Genomic DNA, 22,666 nt, shown 5'->3' with positions numbered 1-22,666 from the left:
AGGAAAGGTGGGCATCAAGGAGAGGGATGTAGGGTACTGGTCCTTCAGGGATACCTGGATTCCCCTCCCAAGAAGGATGAATTTTGTTTTCACAGTCAAAATTATTTAAAGATAGGCCAGAAGGTCTGGAAATGTAGTGAGCACCCTGTCCCTGGAAGTAGACAAACACGTCTGAGATCCACCAACGCCCAGGGACTCTCAGGGTTAGAGCAGTGTCCTCAGCTCGACTTGGCTGATTCCTTGCATCACAAAAGCCACCTAGAGGGTCAATCTTGCTATTTCTAGTGTCTGAAAAACCTTCTGCAGCGATACACACAGAGGTGGTCGTGCACAGGCTCACAAAGATTCACAGTCAAAAAACAAAATCTATTTCTGTCTCCTGGTGTGAAGGGATCCATAGGCCCCCTCCCCTGGTTATTCCCTTATCCCCTTTCTGCCGTTGCACCCCACAGCCAAGGTACTCCGGCAGTTCGGTGCCTCTCGCCGCATCTCTACCCCTGCGCATCTCTCTCTGCCCTTCCCCACCCCTTCTAAGCCTAGCCAGTCCTCCCGGAGAACCCCCTCCCCCGGACTACAACCCCCAAGCGCCCCCAGCCCTGGGCGCTGCGCATGCCCCCTGCTCTCCGCCCCCTCCCGGTTTCCCCATCCCTCCCTCCGCCCCCCTCCCCCGCGCTCCGGCTCCCGCATCTCTCCATCCAAGTCTGTGCCGCAGCCGCATCGCCACCGCAGCCCCGGCAGAGCCGAGCCCGGCCCAGGCCCCTGCCCCTGTCCTGCCCTCGGCCCGTCGCTCCCGTTCCGTCTCCGCCCGCGGGCCCCTACCCCTGGTTCCGGCCCCTCCTCCGAAGCCCCCAGACCCCGGCCTCCAGCGCCAAAGCAGAAGGCGGGGAGCAACAGCAGAGGCAGGAGGACGAGGAGGAGGAGGAGGAGGAGCCGTCGCAGGATGAAGGATCGGACTCAGGAGCTGCGGAGTGTGAGCTTGGGGGTGGGGAAAATGGGGGAGGGCGGGACCCCAATTTGGGGAGCGCGTGGGGGTGGAATGGGGGAGGTGCTGGGACGTAGGGGCAAGTGATGGGACAGGAGTTTGGTGGCAGGGGCACACCAATATCTGGAAGCACCTGATGTCTCCAATGAACCTGCGTTAAGCCATTAAGACACAGGGGGCAGGAGGTGTTTCAGGGACCTTGGACAGCCCACATTCCGAGGAGGGCCCTGGGGTCTAATCTGGGGATAGGAGAGAATTGGAGGGTACAATCATCCCCTGGGCAGATTTGCCAAATTAGAAGGATGGGGGCGGTTACTGGGCTAGGCTGAGTCTAGCCGAACTCAGATTTAGGGGAGGGTGCTAGGCGGAAGGACACAGGTTGGGACTGAGATGCCAACACCTGGCAGTGAATGAAATGTGTGTGTGTGTGCACATGCGTGTGGTGCTCCCCATGGGGAGGGGGCACCTCTCAGAGACAAGGAGGGAAGGAGTGGCTTTAGGAGACAGTCAGAGGGTCAGGGCCTGAAATGGGGTGACTCCAGAGGTGGGAAATAGGGTTGCAGAGGAGAGGAGGAGAAGGTTCCTTGCACAGGGCCACAGAATTGGGTTGTATGACACGGACTGTGCTCTGTTCGGGGGAACTAGGGCATCCTGAACAGTCAGGGGCAGACTGATACGGGCCCCTGCTCTGCAGGCCTAAAGAGGCCTGGCTCTAGGAGTCTGGCCAGGCAGGTAGTTGTGTTTGGGTGACAGGGATTGGAGACTGGCAGTGAAGGCTGCTATTTGGAGGGGCTGAGAGTAGGGGCTTGATGAGAATGGTTTCTGGGGCAGGGAGGATGCTGGGAGATTCAGAGAAATGACCTAGGGCCCCAGGAGGCAGAGCTAACAGCTTGCCCTGTGCTGTAATGTTAATAAAGTACTAGCCCCAGCCAGGTATCCCGATGCATAAGGTCTTTACCAAGAGCCTGTTGGTGGTTCCCCCAGGGTTTTTTTTTTTTACCCATTTGACAGGTGAGGAAACTGAGGTTTGGAGATGGGCAGGAACTTGCCCAAGGTCACCAAGCAAGTGGGTGGGAGAAACAGACTGGCATCTGGGTTTCCTGTCTGCCAAGCTGATATGTGTCTCTGCTTTTTTGGTCTTTGAAACAGAAGTCTCAACACTGTGAGTAGAAAGCTCTGTCTTTGGAGAGCCCCCTGGTTTTGGGGTGGGGAACCAGGTTAGAGAAAGTCAAGAGGAAGGGCTTGGAGGCAAGTGACTGTTGTTTCTGGGGAAAGATGGGTTGGCAAGTGGGAAGGAAGGAGGAACTAGTGGTTGAGGGAGGGAATTTTGAAGGTTTGTTTTTTTATTAAACTTTTAGTGTTCTAAATATATTCTTAAGCATCAAGAAAATGACAGTAATAAAAATAACCAACATTCATGTGCCAGACATTGTTCTAAGTTTTTATACTTATTAACTCATTTTGATCCTCACAGCAACCCTATGAGGCTGATACTAGTATTATCCCATTTTATAGGTAAGGAAACTGAGGCCAGAGAGGTTAAGTAACTTGAGCAGAAATTCATACAGCTAGCAAAAGTCAGTTGGGCAGGCTGGTTCCAACATTGATGCTCTGGACTCCCCTTCTCTCACAGTGCAGTTTTCAAAGCCACTGACCATCGATAATCTCATTAGACCCTCACCAACCTTCTGGTGAAGTAGGTAGATTGAGAGACTATCTCATTTTATAGTTGAGGAAACTGAGGCCCAGAGTAGTTAAATCATTTGCCCAAGGTAACACAGCTAGCAAATGAGGAGTCTAGATTTGAACCCAGATCCCCTGCTGTGAAGACTATTCCATGACTCCAAAACCCAGAGAAATGGAAAGTGGGTTGAGGTCAGGTGGTGGTGGGTTTGTGTTATAATTAGAGAGGGAGGGAGGGAAAAGGGTAAGACAGGGATGGAGGGGGAGACAGGGGACAGTGGTCCTCATTTGAGTGGGTCACAGAGATCCCATCCAGAGGTGAGGAATACTGTCTGCTGGGGCTGCTAGAGGCAGCCAGGTGGGTGAGGTGGGAGGTGGTGGGGAGAGAGAAGGGGGCTGGGTGAATGCTGACGGTTTCTGTGTTGGTTATGGCTCAGGGAAATGAGATTTTGGAGGGGGTGGGTGGGGCGGAAAGAAGCTGCCAGATTGTAAGCAGTCTGAGGGTCTCCTGGCCAGAGCCAGAGTTGAGAGTGAAGAGGCTAGGAGGCTGGAGAACCTGGGCAGGGTCGGGAGGGCCAGACAAGGGGTCTTGGTTGCTGTGAGCGATGTTAGCCCAAGGGGTGTGATTGTCTTTCCAACAGTACTTTAGAGTTCCTGAGGGGTTCTTGGGTCTGCTTATTTGGGAATCTGGCTATCTGTGTTTCAATCGTAGCTTTACTATTTCTGTGTGACCTTGAATAAGTTTCTTAACCTTTCTGGTTTTCAGTTCCTTCATATGTGAATTGGGAGTGATAGTAGTAACTGCTTTGCAGGGTCAACCTAAGGCTTGAAATTAGTGAATATACAAAAGTGCCCAGAAGGGGCCTGGGCACAGTAGTGCTCTACGAGTGTTTGTTCCACAGCTGACTTGCTTATTTCTCTTGAACCTCACTTTAGCCCTCTGGAGTGGCAGGATGTGACCCCCTAATTTATTTCGGAGTAAATTGAGAGCAAGAGAGTTAACCTGACTTGTCCAAGGTTAATGGCAGAGCCAGGGTTGAACCAGAGTTTTCTGTTTCCAGTTTGCCAAGCACCTTTGGGGTGAGCCGGGAGGTGCTGGGCTGGAGGGGAGGCTGGGAGGTGGAGTTAATCAGCCAGGTTGGGGTCCAGGGTCCAAGGAGTGGGGCTAGGGGTGAGGCTTAAGAGGAAGGGAGTGGATCAAGTGAGGCAGAGAGGAAGATTGGTGGGAGAGAGAAGGTACAAGGGTTGTGGCTGAAATCTGTAAGGCAGCTGTGGGTGGGAAGGCAGAAGATTGGGGGAATAGGGAGACTCGGAAATGGGGAAGGCGAAGCCTGCAGTGAGAGAGACTTGAATTTGAGGCCGAGTGGTAACAGAGCTGTTATAGGACAAGTCTTGCATCCTGAGGGCAGGGACTGAGTTGGCTTTGTAGCACTAAAAAATGGCCTAGGCACTGTAGGGGCTTTAGAAATTCAGGCCTGAAATAACAGAAGAGTGGCCCAGAGTTTGAGAGAGTTCAAGAGAACGGGCAGGGACCAAAGCATGTTTCTGCTATGCAAATGCCAAATTCACCTGCTCCAGGCCTTTGCACTTGCTCTTCCCTCTGCCCAGGATGCTGGTGCCTCTGCTTTGAATGCTATTCCCTCTGCCTTGAATTCTGTGTCCCTCAGAGTGGGGCTCAGTTGATTCCTTTAGGACTTACCTCAAATGCTACCCCATGAGAGGCTCTCCCTTACCATCCTGTATAAAGCTTGCCCTAATAACCTGTTTCTCTCACACATTTCCTGGTTTATCTCCCTCCTGCTTTTTAACAGTCTGAAATTATCTCGTTCATTTTTTATGGTCTGTCTCCCTTCACTGAATGTCAGCTCCTTGGAGGCAGGATTCCCTTCCTGTCTTGTTCACCATTGTATTTTCAGCAGCTCCCAGCAGAGAAGTGGGCCCAGCTCATACACATTTGTTAGATGAATGAGTGACTCAGTGGAGCAGAGGGAGGATGAGGAAGGAGGGGGTGGGCAAGGCTGGGAAGGTGAAGGAGAGAGAGGTTGGGGCAGGAGGGCTGAGCTAATGCCAGGAAGAAGGAGAGCCCAGGTCAGGGAGACAGATGGACAAAATCAGGGGATACAGTGGGGAGAGGCTGCTGCCCTGAGCAGATAATGCTAGCATCCCAAGGAGCATGTGTGAGCACGTTTGTGCTGTGGGTGTAGGCATGCGTGTGTTTACACACACACACACACACACACACACACACACACACACACACACTCTCTGTGACTTTTCTGTCATCCAGACTAGTCACCCCCTCACCATTTGCTTCTGGTTACTGACTTGCTGGTTTCCACTGTCCCTCTCCACCTTGCATCTACACATCTGTCTATGTTGTCTCCCTGCCTCCAATGCACTCACCAGAGCCCTGGGTGACTGATGGGGGAGGACTGAAGCTTGAGGCCTAGATCTGGTGTCCCTGTCCTCTTTGTCCAAGGGGGTTCCAGAAGGTGCACAGGACCTCTGCAGCCTTCATTTAATCCCCTCAGGTGCTTGAGAAGTTGGTGAACAGTGATAAGCAGAATGCCTGGGTTCAAATCCAGACACTACCCATCAGCTATATACTCTTGGGCAAGTTACTTAAGCTTTCTATGTCTAAATTTCCTCTCTTGTCAAATGGGAATAAGAATTGTATCTACTTCACCATGGGGTTGTAAGGATTAAACAAGATATGCAAAGCACTTGCAACAGGGCCCACCTCATGGTGATCAGTACACATGTGTTAGATATATATCATTCTTAACTTCCTCATTTTGCACATGGGAAAAATGAAGCTTGAATTGTCTGCCCTGTCAACTGAGGCCACCATTCAGGTGATTGGGACACACTGATCATATTTTCCTGTCTCATTTGCCCACAGTCTGCTTTCTTTTAGGCCGGCCAACTTCCAGAAGTAGAGGCTGTGCTCACTATTAAACTTGCACACCTCAGAGTAGGTACAGATTAACTGGGGCTCAGAGAAGGGCTGAGATTTGTGGAGGGTCACACAGCAAGTCAAGTGGAGGCTAGAATGCCTGGCTTCCTGTCTGGGCTTTTCTGCAGCCTGGCCACTCTTTCTGGATTTCTATCCTGCTCCACAGGAATGTAGGGTACTGAGGAACAGCAGAGTAGGATCTTTGGGGCCATGTAGCAATAGATGGACAGAGGGGAAAGAACCCGGGATGTAGCACTGGTCTGTGCAGGTCCCACCTCCAACCTTCTTGTGCTGTGAAGTCTTAGGCAGGTCAGGCACCCTCTCTGAGCCTGTTTCCTTATCTGTAAAGGGAAGTGTCAGAGAAATAGCCAACCCTCAACGAGCACTTCTCTCTCTGGCAGCAGTAGGCATTTTTTCTGCCTGGTCTCATTGTCTCCACCTGCCTAGAATTTGGGGTAGACATTTTTGCCATTTAGCAAATGCAGAGGCTGAGGCTTAAAGGAGAAAAATCGTGTAAGCCCCTCGATGCTGACCTGGGCAAGTTCTTTAGATTCTTTATGCCTCAGTTTCTCCATCTGTAGTCCCCATGGGGCTATAGTGGTGTCTACTGCAGGGGGCTCATAAAAATTTTAAATAGATAAATATATGCTGAGTGCATAGAATCGTGCCCTGAACATTTTAACATGCTGTGTAAATGTTTGTCATAATTACAATTGTGTTGGAGAATGGTCCTTACAAAATTTTAATGAAGACTGAGATAATAAAAATATAAGACCTATACAGAAGGTGCTATTAAATGATAATATTTTGCTAGGATTTCAGGGCACAAAACCTCACCCAGATTGGACTTTAGCAAGAGCTGACCTAAGAAGGAAAATAGGGGGTGGCAGAGTAGCAACTCTGGAAGGAGGTGGTCTAGTCTCAAGCCTTTAGAAGGTGCTGAGGTGGAGGTACGTCTTTGGTGCCTGTGAGTTACAGCCAGTCGGCCTGGGTGCCCTCAGGCAAGTAACTTCCTTTCCCCTCTCCCCAACCTCTGATTTCCTATTCCCTCATCTGTGAAATGGGAACAATGATATTTACTCAGTCTTTCTGGCAAGGCTATGTTGGTGAGGATCAAAAGGGATTATGGATGTAAAAGTGTTTATAAACCGTAGAGGATTATTAGCTCTCAGCTCTCTATAATTATTATACCAAGTAAGTCATACTTGGGCTGTCTACCTTTCTTCCTCTCTCAAGGACAAGTAAACAGGCAGCCAAAGATGCCTCAGGCAGAATCCAAGGGGACTGGCTCTGGGAATAACAGAAGAGGTAGAAATTAGACTTCAGGGAGTCTAAAGTCAGCATGAGACAGAGAACAGGAAAGTTCCCAGGCACCTGGGCCAGTAAAAGGCCTCATGACCTGTGGGCAGCTGGGCTGGGGGTGGAGTGCTTGAAGGAAGAGAAGGGGCAGAGGAATAGCTTTTGGCTGTAGGGGAAGGAGACCTCATGTGGCAGCTGGCTTTTTGAGGACAGCAACATGGGAGTCTGGAGAGTCCTCAGACATGAGCCAGCCAAGCATTCCCTGTCTTCTCAGGGCCAAGGTCTATCACGGTGGTCCCAGGTCTATGGGAGGCTGGAGAAGCCTGAAGTCCTATCAGGGCCCTAAAGCTCTACCTTCTGGGGGTAGCTGGGCAGAGATGGAGGGGCCTCCCTTTCCTGGTGGATATTTGGGATTGTCTGGAAATCAAATGAAAGTGCTAACCACATTTTCTGATATGGTGCAGGGCCCAGTGTCTGTGGGGAGAATCCCTGGAGTTCCATTCACGCAGGAAACAGGGTTGCTTTGGGAGCATGCAGCTGGAGGGCTCCTCTGGGCTCATGGGCCCCTCCCGGTGTTGTTGGGGCTCTGCTTCTATCCATTGGCTGTCCACATTGCATCTAGTCCCATCTGGTTCTGTCTAGGTTCAATCTGAGCTGTCTGGGATCTGTCTGCAACAAATCTCATTCAGTCTGAGCCTGTCTGGTTTCTGTCAGGTCCTGTGTACGATCCGCTCAGACCTTGGTGAGGTTCTGTGTGAGCTCTTCTCTTTAGATCCCAACTGTCTATACCCCAGGTAGACGCTTTGTGGATCCTGTCTGGATTTTATTCAGGCTCTGGTCATTAGATTCTGTCTGAGCTTTGGCTAGGCTCTGTCCGGAAATCAGGCTGAACTCTGTTTCAGTTTCCACTGGGGTTGATTAGGGCTGCACATGTAATTAGCTTGATGGACTCAGCTTTTGCCCTCAGACTTCTGTCCCAAGCAGAGAAGGTCTTGAGTCAAGAGTATGTAGCAGTGGGGAGCCCTCCCTGCCACCCTCTTCTTTCCAAGGTCTGAATGAGTGTTCAGACCTGAGGCTTGGAGAATAGGCCCAAAGGGTCTTCCCAGATGTCCCTCAGGGCAGAGTGAATGTCTGTGTGGCCACATGTGTCTGCATGCAGTTTTTCTGTAGGTCTGGGTTCGGGTGAGGATCAGCGTGTCAGTGTCTCTGTGTGGGTGTCAGTGGGCCTATTCCTTTGTGCCCTGTGTGTCAGCCCTCTTGTCTGTGTCATTAGTCTGTCTGTTGGTGGCCAGGGTGGTGTGTGTGGGTAAATCTCTTTGTGTCTGTGCGCTCTGGGGGTGGAGAGCTGAACAGCTGCAGAGTGCAACTGGGAAATCCAAGCAAGTGAGAGGAGGTGGGTGTGAAGTTGGGAGAGGCTGAAAGAAAGCAAGTGCATTCGCTGTGAGCCGGGCAGGGCAGCTGACGGGGAGAGTAGGCGGGAGGAAGAAGAGCAGGGAGTGAGGGCAGTTGGGTACTGCTCATGTATCTCCCCCAGCCCTCACTCCCCCTGACTGTGCTTGCTCAACTTGGCGCCTGCCACTGGCACTGAAGTGACCTTGCATAATAGGGGATGTGTCTGGTTGGGTGAAGCCTGGAGGGGAAGAAAAGGGGAGCAAAGGGAAGCCTAAGTAGGGGCAGCCCAGTGGGTGGTGGAGAAGGTCAGGCTCCCGGGACTCTCTTCCAGATTTCTTCTCAGAGCCCAGAGCCAGTTGTTGCAAGGCTAACATTAGGTGGTTATTTCAGTATTGAAATACTTTGTACGGGTTGGTGAATAGCAGCTGTCAGCGCTACCCAGCTCCAGGGTGACGGCATATCACCTGTGAAAGAGTGCCTTCTGCTAATTCCCTCCAAGATGTCCTTGGGCTGTCAGCTACCTGGCCTCTGGGACCCTGTTCCACAAGATATCCAGTGTTCACTCTGACTGCTTGGTGCCCTTGTTGTTTTGCGTGTGTATGGCCTCTCCCAAGCCCCCTACTCTGAGCCTAGAGCTGGGAGTGTCAGACTCAGGGTAGGGACTGCTCATGGACTCTGCCTTTTTCTTTGCCCCCGCCAGGCAAAAGACAGTGATGATGAGGAAGAGGTGGTTCATGTGGATCGGGACCACTTTATGGATGAGTTCTTTGAACAGGTAACTGAGCCTCCAATCTCCCCTATCCCCAAGCCAACAACTTCCTTTCCCTGTCCTCCCTGCTCTCTAGTCCTGCACCTTCTTGGCCTTTTACCAATCCCTGTGGGTCTGGCCCATTTCCCTGAACCCTGACTGAGCCCTGAATACCCTGACTGGCCCGACCACTTGGCTCGGTATAGCCGATTTGCTGCCCCAGGTGGAAGAGATCCGGGGCTGCATCGAGAAGCTGTCAGAGGATGTAGAGCAAGTGAAAAAACAGCATAGTGCCATCCTGGCCGCCCCCAACCCAGATGAGAGTGAGTGCTGCTGCTGGGTGGCTGGGAGTGGTGGGGAGAGGGGATCTGGGGCCCCACCCAGACTTCTCACCTACCCCTCAGAGACCAAACAGGAGCTGGAGGACCTCACTGCAGACATCAAGAAGACGGCCAACAAGGTTCGGTCCAAATTGAAAGGTAAGGAATGCAATCCCTCAGTTAAGGAAAAAAAGAACTCTGCTTTTCATTGGAAGAAATAGGCCTTTCTATAAGGAATGTCTACAAACTTCCAAGAGCCAGGTTCCTAAACAATAAGAAAGCAGAAACCCAGATTCCCTCCTTGCTCCAGATTCTTTAGAGAAAGACAGTGACGGGGAAATGCAAGAGTGGAGGGTTTCTGTCCAAATTACATCTGAGCTCTGCTGGTTCCATCAACATTAAGGTGCACCAGAAAATGAAGTCTCCTAAGTGGCTTTTGTTTCATTAAGTCCTCATTTCCAGAACAGGTGCTGGCAATAGCATTGAGCACCCAGTAGGTGGGCTCAGCAAATGCTTCTGAATTCATATCCTCTGCTCTGGACAGATTGGACTGTGTGGCTGACATCAGGGGCTGGCAAGCTTTCAGGAGGGACTTGCCAAATGCTTATGTAGTCACTCTAATTTAAGGACTTGGGTGCTGGTAATAACCACCTTCCCCCCAAAGCATTGTGGGTTGGGAACCTCCTTGTCTGCTGGTGCCAGGGGAATAGCAGTGTTACCATGATGCTAATTTGTATACTTATGGTAATTTAGCACCAGAAAACATTTACCAAGCACCCACTCTGTCTGAGGCACATTGCTAGGCTTTGGGAGAAAGGAGCCAAGTCAGATGCCTGGCCCTGAGTGCACTGACCTTGGTCCAGGGAGATGAGGACAGAGACTCCATGCTCTCCTGGACTCAACAAGAGGCCATGTGTGAGCCACCAAGGCTGATCTGCAAAAACAAGCCCTTTGCACTCAGAAGACTGTACTGGAAAGGGAAATGACCTAAACTGGGGGCACATTAGGTGCAAATCCAGGCAGCAGGAGTCCAGCTTCCATCACCAGCTCATTCTGGACAAGTGTCCTGCCTTCAGTTTCCTCTTTAATACAGTGAGAAAAACTGAAACAATTTCAAAGCTGGCTTTTTAATATTTTTATAAATATATTTTTATATTTCTTGTTATGGAAAATAATCTTTTTTTTCCCCCCAAATGAAATCTCACAAAGAAGTCCAATATATACAACACATGAAAGTTAGGTTGTTCTGGCTGAACTGGGGTTTGGAGGCCCAGAACTCTCTCTGCCTCGCTTCCCCTTCATTCCCAGCAATAGCCTGGAGGTTCCTTCTCAGAAGCAGGGTTTCAGGGAACACAGTTTAAAAATCCCTGGGCTCAACAATTTCTCTGATCCAGTTGAGCTCTGACCTTAATATTCTCTGCAAAACCATGAAGAAAGCGCCATGGTTTAGGGTTTCAGTAATAGACCAAGAAAGAAGCCAGGAAAAGTGACAGTGGCTTATAGAAGCTGACCTTCCAGACCTCCAGAAAAAGAGGATTCTTTTCTTCTCCATCTTCCTCCAGAAATTTGGTGACTTGAACTCAGGTTCTGAGTGAGTTGTTTTACCCATTTGAACCTCATTTTCTAGTCTGAAATATGGACTGATACCACTGAACTTCCAGAATTGTAAGAAGTCAGTGAGATCTGTAAAGGACCCCTCCCTCCTGGGCTTGGCCCAGCCCCAAGTCTGACAATAGGGACCCGGGCTGGGCCAGAGATCCTGACATCCCTGGGTGTGTGCTCCTGTGCTTCTCCCACAGCAGCTGGGACAGAGCTGTCACTCAGTCCCTGTGCCTGCCATGCTGGCAGAGGAGCATTGGGGTGCTGTTCAACCATATACTCCTCTCTTGCCACACACACACACACACACAAAATAGAAATATTATGTCCTCCAGAATGGCCTGCAGGCCCTTCCAGGTCTGAGAGGGCCTGTGATTCATCCCTGCTGCATTTTTCAAGCACTGTAGGTCATACCACAAGCTCTTTTTTAGAAAATCTGAGCAAGTGTCAGGAGTGCATGATCCAGAAGCAGGAATCCCAGTTAATCTGTGTGCTTTTCCAGAACATCCTTTAGAAAAGAATTCCCAGGACAGGGATCACCTTGCAGGGCAGGAGAAGAGAGCTGTTCTCTCTGTTGGAATATCAATTCATCCACCCTAGAATTGTTCAAGGGAAGGGCAGCCACTAGAACCTGACCCACCTGGAGGTGCCTGCCTTCCACCAGAAAAACCCTAGGGCGTGTTCCTGCCCAATTTCCCCAGGCTGTAGGATTTGGGGAGTTCCCCACATATAGAGGACACTCTAGGGGACTGTGCCCACACCCCATCATAGGGTTGAGCAGGAGTTACAGCTGTGGGACTTCCCAAGACCCAATGCTTCCTCCAGAACAAGTATCCCCCTCCTGTCTGGTGACTGACCCACCCTCAATCTCCCCTCCTACCTGCCTTCCAGAGCCCCTCAAAGCCTCCTCCGCCTCACCCTACATCCTTTACTGTATGCCCTTGCCATGGGTATGACATCTCTTCACAGGCCTGGGGCCTGCTTTGGGGTATCGACCCTTCTTACACCCCGGACCCCTGACCCACATGTCCTGGGTCTCTGGTCCATCACTGTGTCCTCTCTCCTGCAGCCATTGAGCAAAGCATTGAACAGGAGGAGGGGCTGAACCGTTCCTCTGCAGACCTACGCATCCGCAAGACCCAGGTAAGAGGTTCGGCCATGCGGGGCAGAGCTGGGTGTCAGCGTGGACTGGAGCGGGTTTGTGACTGTGGAAGTGATCTGGCCACCTCTCCATGCCCTAGCCCTTGGCTGCTGCTGGTTTGGGCATAGGCTGGGGCTCGGGGGCCAGGGCCATGCTCTTGTGAGGAGGTGGGGTTGCTGTGTGCGCAGAAGGGGCCGTAGGCTTACTCAGCTGCTCCAACCCCCCACTGCCTCCTCACCCCTCTGTGGGTTCTTCTCACTGTCCTGATGTGTCTGCATCCCCACCCCAGCACTCCACCCTCTCCCGGAAATTTGTGGAAGTAATGACCGAATATAACGCGACTCAGTCCAAGTACCGAGACCGCTGCAAGGACCGGATCCAGCGGCAGCTGGAGATCAGTGCGTGTGCCCCTTCTCCACACTCCCCAGGCCTGCCCAGGCCCCCTTCCAGGCCCTTCTCCTCTGTGGAGGGGGCACCTGGGCTAAAGCTGGGAGGAAGGGTGGGCTTCCCCATCCCTGCCCCACATCAGCGCCTCAGGCCCCCAGGATGACCCAGACTCTGAGCAGGGAGTCCTTTGTCCCCACAGCTGGAAGGACCACGACCAATGAAGAACTAGAAGACATGCTGGAGAGTGGGAAGTTGGCTATCTTCACTGATGATGTGAGCCTGGGGTGGGGTGGTGTTTGTGTTTGGAAAGTATTTGCTTCTCCTCCCTTCCCTAACTGAATCTGAAGTCCTAAATCCACCCTGGAATTCCATGGGGCAGAGCAGGATGGCACCCCCTATAAAAATGGCCAAAAATAATAGTGTATTAGGCATGGTTCTAAGCACTTGACGTATTTACATTTACCTGCTAACTCATCTAATCCTCACCACCACCCTCTGAGGGGGCCGCATTTCACAGATGAGGAAATCTGGTCCAGAGAGGTTAAAGAACTTGCCCAAGGCCTCAGAGCCAGGGGCAGAACCAGGATTTGAATCATCAGTCTTGGTTCAGGGTCAGAGCTCTTAAGTACTAAGGTACACTGCTCCCTGTGAAGCAGGTCATTTCACCAAATGATTAACTTGCCTACATTTTGAGGGTTCTTAAAAAAACAGTTTTAGTTTGGCTGAAGTGTTCCACCCTGTCCTGCCTGTGTCATCTTATATGTGAGGGGATGGGGTTCCTCCACTATAGTTTTTTCTCTTTGTAGACTTTTGCCCTGGCCTGCCCAGTTCTGTCTCTTTCTGTTTCTGGTGGAAGAATGCCTCTGGTTAAGGTTTCTAGGCCAAGATTAAGTATGTTCAGTGACTGTCCAGTAGTTTTCAGCAAATTGTTATTTAGATAATTGATGATTGTTAAATTAGCTTTGAGCAAACTGATTGAGGGCCAGTTTGCCTGGAGCCTTCCTAACCAGCTCTGCTCAGGTTGTCTGTCTGAGAAAAGAGGGAAGCCTGGTAAGTGGTTCTAAGGGGACAGAGCTGATCCCTGCCAATGAAGCCACCATCCTTGTAATGGAAACCCATCATTGCAGTGCAGGGTGGGCAGAACATTGCCTGAAGGCTGTACAAGCTGCAGACAGGCCCAAAAGTAGTGGATAGCTACTAGAGTCAGGAAAAGCTTCCTGGGGGAGGTGGCATTGAGCTGTGCCTTAAGAGACAAGGACCATTTGGATGTGGGGAGATGGATGAAGGGCACTCTAGACAGAGGGATCAGGCTGAACACAGACAGGAAGAGTGGACATCTTGCCAAACAGCCATTGGGTGATTTTCGCTCTTTGTGGATATGCAGGAGATGAGGGCAGAAAGGGAGGCTGCGCCTTGGCTGCTCAAGTAACAGTGTCTATCCTATGGGTACTGGGGTGCCCTGGAGGGTTTTAAAGCAGAGGAGTGGCTGTATTTAGTCTAAACAGTGAGTGGTTTGGAAAGTGAAGGGCCTCGCTCAGGCCAGGTGTTTGTGGGGAGGAGGTGGATCTTCTTGTGGGTTGAGTCTCTCTCACTGACTCTTGAGGGCTGCCGTGCATTTCTTTATCATTTCTCCCCTAGTTCATGTCACCCGGGCTCTAGGGGACACACTGCCTCTCATCGGGGCCCCCTTCTTCACTTCTATTCTCTCTCTGCTATGTCTTCTTCCATTACTCTGCCTTTGACCAGACAGTAGTGGTGGGGGCCTTGCATCCCTTCCCTCTTCCCTAGGCTTCCCTGGTATGTGATGAGGAAGCCTGGGGGTGAGGTTCGTGGGCTCAGGAGAACTTTTATTTCTTGTTATTTAACAAACTTCTTTTTAGTACTTACTGTGTGCCCAGTACTATTCCAGTCAACATACATGTTAATTCACTCTTCATAACAACCATGTGAGGTGGGTACAGTTATTATCCACCTTTTCTAGGTGAGGAAACTGAGCCCGAGAGGTTCAATAATTTGCCCATGGTTACAGCTGTTAGTCAGTGACAGCCAGATTTGAACCCTGATGCTCTGGCTTCAGACCACCCTTCACTCCCTTGTATGGGAGTGAAGGGTGGTCTGCAGCGCCCCTCCTTCCATCATCCTAGATCAAAATGGACTCACAGATGACGAAGCAGGCACTGAATGAAATTGAGACGAGGCACAACGAGATTATCAAACTGGAAACCAGCATCCGAGAGTTGCATGACATGTTTGTGGACATGGCCATGCTCGTGGAAAGCCAGGTACTTTTCTCTGCTTTCTCGGCCACACTGCCTGGCTGCCACCCCCAGGTCTCTGGGGTTCCCTCTCCCAGTCCCACTCCTCCCTATGCACATGTCCTCTGCAGGGTGAGATGATTGACCGCATTGAGTACAACGTGGAACATTCTGTGGACTATGTGGAGCGAGCTGTGTCCGACACCAAGAAAGCTGTGAAATACCAGAGCAAGGCCCGGAGGGTGAGCCAGGGCAGGTGGCTTGTGGACAGGTGGGCCAGAATAGAGTGGGTTGGGCTGGGCTTGGGCCAGGGCTGAGGTGAGTGATGTCATCCCATGAGGCCTTATCTCTGGCTCTGACCTCTTCCTTTTTCTGTTTTTTTCTCCCCTCTGCCTTTTCCTCACACCCTCCTTTCCCATCTTTTTCCTAATCTGTCTGTCTGTCTCCTCTCTGTTGCCTTTCCTGCCTGCAGAAGAAAATCATGATCATCATTTGCTGTGTGGTGCTGGGGGTGGTCTTGGCGTCATCCATTGGGGGGACACTGGGCTTGTAGGCCCCCCCACCCCTATCTTTCCCAGACCCTTTCCCCACCACATTGGGAGCAATACCCCCATCACCCCTTCCACTCCATCCCCTGCTCCAGGCTCAGCCTCAAGACAGATCCAGGCAGCCCCCTTTTAGCCCCCTCATCAGACCCTGGAGTCCCTGGATCTCGCTGTGCCATGGACCACCCCCCTGCACGTAGATAGCAGCAGGCGTGATTACACATGCACACCAACATGCATGCCACCGGCACGTGCCCGAGACGTATGGACACCCCAGCATGTATGCGTGTACATGTGTAGATGTGTGTAAAAGCACCGAGTCACCCTTCTTGCCTTCCACCTCAAGTCTGTTTGTGGTCTGAGCTTCTCTCCTTCACATGGGTTGTTGTGTAGCCCACCCAGCCCCACTCTGTCCTCTGTGAATAGGTGTGCGTATGTGTATGTGGCCACAGATATGAAGACACACGATTTGTGTACATGGAATTTTGTGTTTGTTCAAATCCCATTCAACAGCATTTCTTCCACTAGCACCCTCTCACCACTGTCACTGCAGATGGGGTGGGTTGTGTGTGAACAGATGCCTACACTCACATTCCCAGAGGATCCAGGTAGGCCCAAATACACATAGGCGGTGGCAGACATTCAGGCACAATGTAGAGCAAACTCTACTAGGTTAAATTACCCCAGGGGCTAGCAAGTGTCCCTGGAAGTGTGTGTGTGTGTGTGCACACTCAAGTGTGCTGAGCCTGTGCAGTTCAGCCAAGGCGAATGAAAACATTCATGTGTAAATAACCTAGCTCGCCTATATATACATGTGCATTTCCCCCAGCAGGTGATGTGAAGAACGTGTGTGTGTGTGTGTGTGTGTGTGTGTGTGTTTCAAGGATGTGCCTAGTGTTAGTAGGTCTTCTCCTCAGACAGAGCCCTCCACATTGTGCACTGGACACCTGGTTTGGGTGGGTGCAGAACCCTATATATATTTCAATGCTGTCTAGAATATGTCTGTGCGAACGTGTGTGTGTGCCTGTATGTATAGAGGCTTTCTACATAGTGTGTTTCTTCCTCTGTGTTTTATACACACACGTTTATCTTTAAGGATGGGTGCCCCATCCAGGTTTATTTATTCAGATATTTTGCCTCTCCCGCACTTCCGAGAGCTGCTGACCAATATCTGGTGTGGCCACACACCACTCCATCCACACTGTACAACTGGAGCTTCCTGCCCTGTCAGATCTTAGAGCCCCTGTGCACACATACCCAGTTGTTGATCTTTCTCTGGGTCTTTGCCAGAGGCTATGCCTGCACTGGTGAAGTGCTCACATACGCCATGGCTGAGCTGGCCTTGTGCAGGGGCAACTCCCAGGCGCATACATAAACACTGGAGCAAGTGCCTGCTAACACGGCATGGGGCCCATACAAGGCCCTGCACCCATTTGCAAAGAATGCTGTCTAGAAGGGCCATTTGTGTGAGATGTTACTGAGGAGGCCAATGTCTAGTGCTGCCCCAGACAGACTGGAAATGTGCATTCCTGCCTTCCACACACTTACCTCAGAACCGAAAGAGGCCAGTTTGTCCCCACCACCCCATTTGATGCTCTGGGTTCTCCTCAGGGACCTTGGGCTTCGGGAGCTGTTTGTTTCAGACATACTAGAATGGCAAGTGTGGCAGCATCCACTCAGGTTGGGCTAAGTCCAGGGACCTGTGTCCTGGACACATCCACTGGCCCAGGGTGAGGCTGAGGGTGGAGAACAGACCTGGGTTTCTCATGGTAAGGAAGGGCTAGCTCTTCCCTCATTATGTAGACAACACGTGCATGGTGCCTCTGTGTGCTTGGTGGCAGGTGGGAGGTACATGGGCAAAGGGCAGTGTTAGAAGCACTCCTCCGCCACTCCATGGCCCAGGAACATGGACCCACATATGCAGGACTGAAACACACAAGCACAAGAATGCACTGTGCCCTGGGGTTGTGAGTACATGTCTGTGGGGTGGAGGATGGAGGACTCATGCATGTGTGTCCAGGTCATTTCCCAGGGTCCCACTTCATGTGAAGCGTGTGAGGGAGAGAGAGAGAGAGATGGTGCAGATTGTGACTTCTGGAACACGATACCCCTTCCCCACCACACCCCAGCTTAGACAGCCAACCTCTTCCCTACCTGGCTATTTGGGTCCTGCCTGTGTGAGGCCAGTATATGTAACCCCCCCCATGTGGGCTATCTGAGGAGTGGAGCCTGCCTTTCTGTTCTCAGAATGTCCTTCTGCAGGATAGGAGGTTTGCCCCCGTGCCTGGCTATAGCCCTTCTGCTCCCACCTCAGGCGTCCCTAGGGGTGTCAGAGCAGGCCCCAGCACCCCAATCCCACCCTTTTTCCTTCCTGCTGCTCAGCCATGACCACTCTTCAGCCCAGGTGTTTCCGGAATTTCCACAGCCTTGGGGCCACAAGAAGGGTGGAGGCATGGCTGGAGTGATGATATTGCTTCCTTGTGTTACTGCATCAGGCCTGTAGTTTCCCATCTCCAGGCCTCAGTTGGGCTGGAAGATCATCAAGGGTCTGCTATGCCCCAGCTTCTACAAGTCCCACACATTATATGATGTGTTTGCTTGTTGGCTGCTGTGTCTGTATGTGTCCTGGAGTGTTATCTGGGGGCTGGTGTCTTCTGCATGTTCTCAAGACAAATGTGTGCTGCCCACCATCAACATACCTACAACCGTCAAGCCCATGTGTGCCCCATGGGTGGTCCCAGGCCTGGCCAGGGCTCGCTGCTTCCCCCCCTTCTCCCTAGCCCTGCCTCTTACGAAGCACACTGTATGTCTATTCCATGTGCCTGTGGGTTGATGCATACTCTTGCCATGCCTTGAGCGTGTGTACATGATGTGTTTTATGCATTCACCCTTCCCCACCAGCCTGCCCCGCAGAAGATGAGACACGTGGCCCCCAGCTCCCTTCTCCCCAACCCGTTCCCCTGCCTGCTGTGCAGCTGTGTGCGTTGGCGTGTTTCCGTGTCGCTGGCGTGTCACGTAATGTAGCTGTGTTTGCTGACATGAGCCCCCACCCCTTCTGTTTCTCTGTTGGTTTCTAGAGCTCTTTCCCTCTCCCCTGGGAGGGGACAGGACTCCTGGGGCCTGGCTGGGGGCCCAGAGCCAGGCCACCCTCTCCTGTTAGTCCTCAGAATCCCATTTCTCTCTCTTGGTGACCAAGTTGCAAACGGATAAAACACAGGAAAATTCTGCCCCCTCACAGCCCTGCATGTCCTGTCCCCGGAGCCCCCCACCCCCACCCCGGGCCGAGTTGGGCCCTGTGGGATGGGAGAAATAGCAACCAATCCAACAGCGGGCATGCTGTGTGCTCACTTCCTTCTGTCGCCTCATGGGACTGTGCTGTGGGGAGGCGGACATGTGGTGGAAGGCAGGTGGGGAAGCTGCACAGGCAGGTGGACACAGACTTGGATACAGAGTTTTAATTGAGGGCTTGGCCAGATACAGCATTACTGGGGCACCCTCAGGCAGAGATCTCACAATACCACAGAAACTGATTTGGGTAAAGGGTTGGGAAGAAGTAAATATGACCGATTTCCTCAGGCTTCATTGAAGAGAATTCAAAGATAAATGTCTAAAAGTGATAAATGACGTAAAATAATGGGAATGTGACACCAAGGAGGGCCAAAGGTGGCAGGAAGAGCCAGAGGGCCTCTGAAGGTCACATGGGGACAGTCAGAAGGCCTGCACGGGGCCTGTGAAACTTCTACCCACTTCCTGCTTGACAAGCCAGAAATGGACGGAAGCAATTCAGAGCACTGGGGAAATCAGACCCTTGCCAACCAGCCAGCAGGCCTGGGCTGAGAGTGAAGATGCCCCTGCCCTAGAACTTAAGAGGCATCAGGATGCAGACTCAAATGTGGAGCACTGTAGGATGGCCCGGCTGGCATCAGACCCCTCCTTCAGATCTAGAATGCAGCCTTTTCTCACTACCCCGGGTTTGGGGGCTGTGAACCTGGACACACGTGCCACGCTGGGCTCCAGGCCCTGGCTCCACTATCACTGGGCTGAACCCTCCATGGCCTGGACCCAGCGGATGGTGCGGGTCCGGCTCTCCTCCCATGAGAACAGGGGCTCATAGCCAAAATGGCGCTGAGCCTTGTTGGTGCTGACGGTGAAGGTGGTGTTCGCCACAGCCAGTGTGTAGGGGTTCAGCAGGGGTGTATAGAGTAGCAGTGGCCTCAGCAGCCATTGCAGCAGGGCATTGAGGACAGCCAGAAGCACCAGCACCCAGTAGGGCAACATTGGGCGGGTGCCCACCAACCGCAGCCCACAGGGGCCCAGGAACTCCATGTTGAAGTCCTCGTAGCTCTTATAGGGTGATTTGTCATAGCAGAAGTACACCTGGCCACCCATTATTGCAGCTCGCTGTTCTAGCTCCCGGGCCACCAGCACATGCATCCAGGCCACATTGCCTGACAGTGGGGAGAGGGGGACATGTGTGAGTGCCCTTGTGACACAGGCCAGCCCACATAACAAGCAACCTGCTCTTTGGGCCCATGGAAATGCCACTCAGATAACTACAGCCCTGGTAAAAGGCTGCTTTCTCTCCAGCCCCTGTAGCCACCTCCTGTCTGGGGCCAGCCTGTATAGATGCTTTCCTTTCTTCCTGGGGAGATGCTGCTCCCATGTCTGCAATCCTCTCCACAGTCTATGGCATATTTTTCACGTCAGATTCCCAACTTGCATGGATACCGTTTCCTCTGAGGCCCCTTGCAGACAATGGCCACATACTATATAGTCTATCCGGCCCATGTAGAGACCAACTTTTCTAATTGGGGTATACGTACCAACCCTCCCAGAACCACACGGGTTCTGCCTTATTCTTAGTTTCCCCGCTGCCTAGCCCAGGCCTCACCCACATAGACCCGGCCATGCTCCACAGAGGCTGGGATGGCCCGGAACAGCCGACTCCCCAGGCGCAGGCCCTGGTGGTAGAAGTCCCTCATGATCTGATGGCCTTCACCATAGATGCCGGTGGGACGCAGGGCACATGTCACCAGGGGCAGCCCACCACGCACCTGGGGGCAAAAGTCAGGCACTGCTAGGACCTAGGATCCAGTGGCCCTCTGCCCTGGCCTTCTCAAACTGGAGGTCCTGTAAGAGAGGTGTCCAGGGCAGGATGCAAGGAAGCCTGGCTGACCCTGGCTCTGCCTCTGACTGGCAGCCCTCCCCACCCCCATCTCTGAGTCTCATCTTCTCCAGCCTCACCTTCCTTCCACTGGCTTCCAGGACGAGCCGCTCAGCTAGGGCCTTGCTGCGAGGATAGGGGTGTCTGTGTACTGCTTCATATGGGGTGTCCTCATTGCCCCTAGTGTGGGGAGAGGGAAGATTATTAATGCTGAGGGGAGAGGGGCTCTTAAAGTATAGGGGGAGCTCAGCTCACCTGTAGAAGGGGTGGCCTTTGACGTTGGGCCCCACAACTTCCATGCTGCTTGTGTAGACCAGGAACTGTGTTCCAGTCTGCACACAAGCCTCAATCACGTTCTGTGTACCTGGGGGATGTGGAGCAGGGGTGGGGGTAGGGTGGGATGGGGGTGGGGGCTGGGTTATCCAAGTAACTCTTCCTCCCTTTCTTGATCTCCACCCCACCACTTCCTGGCCTCATCCCAAATCTGGTTGAGGGCACCTGGCTTCCTTCCCCAGCTCCAGGGGAAACCGCGCAGGACAGTGAGGGCTGGCCTGCCATTACAGGGCAAGAGTATCCATAGGGCAAGGTTATTAGGGGAGAATCACAGAGGTCAAGTTAAAAGAGGGGGTGGGGAACAGACAGCCAAGATCAGGCCATGAACCAGGGAGTGCTGAGTGCATTATTAGAGCAGGTTGGGAGCACCTCACCCTGTACGTTGACCTCATGGATGGTCTTGGGACTGGCCCTCCCAAACACGTCTACCAGCCCGGCTGTATGGATGACCACATGGGTTCCAGCCACAGCTGCTGTCACCTCATGGGCCTGGGTCACATCCCCCTGTATGGCAGTCACCTGCACAGGCCCTGGTAGGGTAGGAGCAGCCAGAGGCAATACCAGAGTTGAGGCCATTGGCCAGCTGCTGGGTTCAGCCTAAACCCTTGGGAGCCACATGTTCCTCATGTGACTCATTCATCCCATCCCATCCCTGTGCATGCATGGGAGAACATAAACAGGCATCATCTTTTCCACCACAGTGAAGGGAGTTGCCCCCCTTCCCTTTCTACCACCATCACCTGTCTTCAGCTCCTCCAGCCAGGAGCCCAGGTGCAGGTCAAAGATCCGCAGCTCACGGAGCCGGGGTTCCCGCTGCAGCAGCATTCGCACCACATGCTCCCCCAGGAAGCCACAGCCACCTGTGACCAGGTACACCAACTTCTCGGCCTGTGCGGGATCAGCCATGCCTGACTAGGGAAAAGAGACCCTGGCTCACCTAGCGTGCCTGCTGCCACCTGTTACTCTGAGCAGGGACCTGTGGCTTAGTGGGCTGGAGAAGCTGCCCAGGGACCAGAGGTGTTCTGGGGACTGTAGCTGCCAGGTCCCTGCCCTCTCACTCTGCCAAATGCAGTTATGAGAAGAGTGAGGACCTGGTGTGCAGGAAGGGCTCAAGGGTCAAGGGGGAGGAGGAGATTCTGGAACAAAAATGGATGGTAGGACGCAGGTTGTTCCTACCAAAAAAGGGAGGAAGAGGAAGGAGGGAAGGGCTGGGATTAGAGGAAGGAATCCCTGGGCCCTGGCATGTCTGCCTACCTGCCGCCACAGCCCGAGGGTGCCCAAACTGGCCATGGGAGGGGCTATCTTCTGTCGCTGGGGCCAGCCAGCCAGCAACACACCATCCCCTTCCGCCTGCTCCACCTCCCTCCTGGCCCATTCCAGGAACAGACCAGCCCAGCCTCCACCCCTCCATCCCCAGCGTTCTTGCCACAGGGCACCCCCTAGTGACCACTCTGCATTCCGCCATCATCTGGTTCCAGCAAAGAACTTGGGAAAGGGCCTGTGGCAGCCAGAACATGCTGGGTGGGCGCTGAGGGGTTTCAGCCGCAGGATGGAGGTTGGAGCAGTGACCTCACTCCCCACTGCATGAAATCAGTCCTTCCCTCTTACTGGGTTTCCCAGGAGGCCATTAGCCCAGCAGCCCCTCTGATTCTGGGAAGGGAAGAGAGGCCTGACCTTGGCCCAGCTCTGGCTGGCCTTGGTGGGGGATTTCTGGATGACTGTTTCAGCCTATTACGTGGCTGAGTCTGCAGGTTTGGGCTCTTGCCTGAAAACCCTTTTATTCACCCCAAACTTAAGAACACCCATCTCCCCCTCTTTTTACTTCTCCTACCCTCTGTCCTCAATCCCATCCCACCCTACTC

General features: G+C 52.6%; 2 protein-coding genes across 3 annotated transcripts; one reads left to right on the top strand and one right to left on the bottom strand.

Moving 5' to 3' along the window:
- Nucleotides 1-659: 659 nt before the first annotated feature.
- STX1B (syntaxin 1B) lies at nt 660-16,104 on the top strand. Its single transcript, XM_036927262.2, has 10 exons — nt 660-970; nt 9,013-9,087; nt 9,284-9,383; nt 9,465-9,539; nt 12,049-12,122; nt 12,410-12,518; nt 12,707-12,780; nt 14,652-14,789; nt 14,894-15,004; nt 15,235-16,104. The coding sequence occupies exons 1-10, from the start codon at nt 941-943 to the stop codon at nt 15,313-15,315; spliced, it is 867 nt and encodes a 288-aa protein (XP_036783157.1). The 5' UTR covers nt 660-940; the 3' UTR covers nt 15,316-16,104.
- A 2,643-nt stretch (nt 16,105-18,747) lies between these two features.
- On the bottom strand, nt 18,748-22,237 carry HSD3B7 (hydroxy-delta-5-steroid dehydrogenase, 3 beta- and steroid delta-isomerase 7). Of its 2 annotated transcripts, XM_036927257.2 has the most exons (7): nt 22,059-22,237; nt 21,545-21,716; nt 21,179-21,334; nt 20,727-20,835; nt 20,552-20,651; nt 20,199-20,361; nt 18,748-19,755 (listed from the first exon to the last, which is right to left on the bottom strand). In XM_036927257.2, the coding sequence occupies exons 1-7, from the start codon at nt 22,092-22,094 to the stop codon at nt 19,340-19,342; spliced, it is 1,152 nt and encodes a 383-aa protein (XP_036783152.1). In that variant the 5' UTR covers nt 22,095-22,237; the 3' UTR covers nt 18,748-19,339. The 2 variants fall into 2 exon arrangements, with proteins under 2 accessions (XP_036783152.1, XP_036783154.1); XM_036927259.2 differs by lacking the exon at nt 21,179-21,334.
- Nucleotides 22,238-22,666: the final 429 nt, after the last annotated feature.

The sequence above is a fragment of the Manis pentadactyla genome, chromosome 10 (genome assembly GCF_030020395.1).
Source record: "Manis pentadactyla isolate mManPen7 chromosome 10, mManPen7.hap1, whole genome shotgun sequence".
In the NCBI taxonomy this organism is placed as follows: Eukaryota; Metazoa; Chordata; class Mammalia; order Pholidota; family Manidae; genus Manis; species Manis pentadactyla.
This window is presented reverse-complemented; position numbering and strand designations above follow the sequence as displayed.

Excerpts from the sequence above, each read along its gene's own strand:
- HSD3B7 (XM_036927257.2), bottom strand. The coding sequence starts at position 22,094 with ATGGCCAGTTTGGGCACCCTCGGGCTGTGGCGGCAG. Across the intron at positions 20,652-20,726 it reads AAAGGCCACCCCTTCTACAG|GGGCAATGAGGACACCCCAT; the intron begins GTGAGCTGAGCT and ends TCCCCACACTAG. Across the intron at positions 19,756-20,198 it reads GCATGGCCGGGTCTATGTGG|GCAATGTGGCCTGGATGCAT; the intron begins GTGAGGCCTGGG and ends CCCCACTGTCAG.
- STX1B (XM_036927262.2), top strand. The coding sequence starts at position 941 with ATGAAGGATCGGACTCAGGAGCTGCGGAGT. Across the intron at positions 12,781-14,651 it reads TGGCTATCTTCACTGATGAT|ATCAAAATGGACTCACAGAT; the intron begins GTGAGCCTGGGG and ends CCATCATCCTAG. Across the intron at positions 15,005-15,234 it reads ACCAGAGCAAGGCCCGGAGG|AAGAAAATCATGATCATCAT; the intron begins GTGAGCCAGGGC and ends TCCTGCCTGCAG.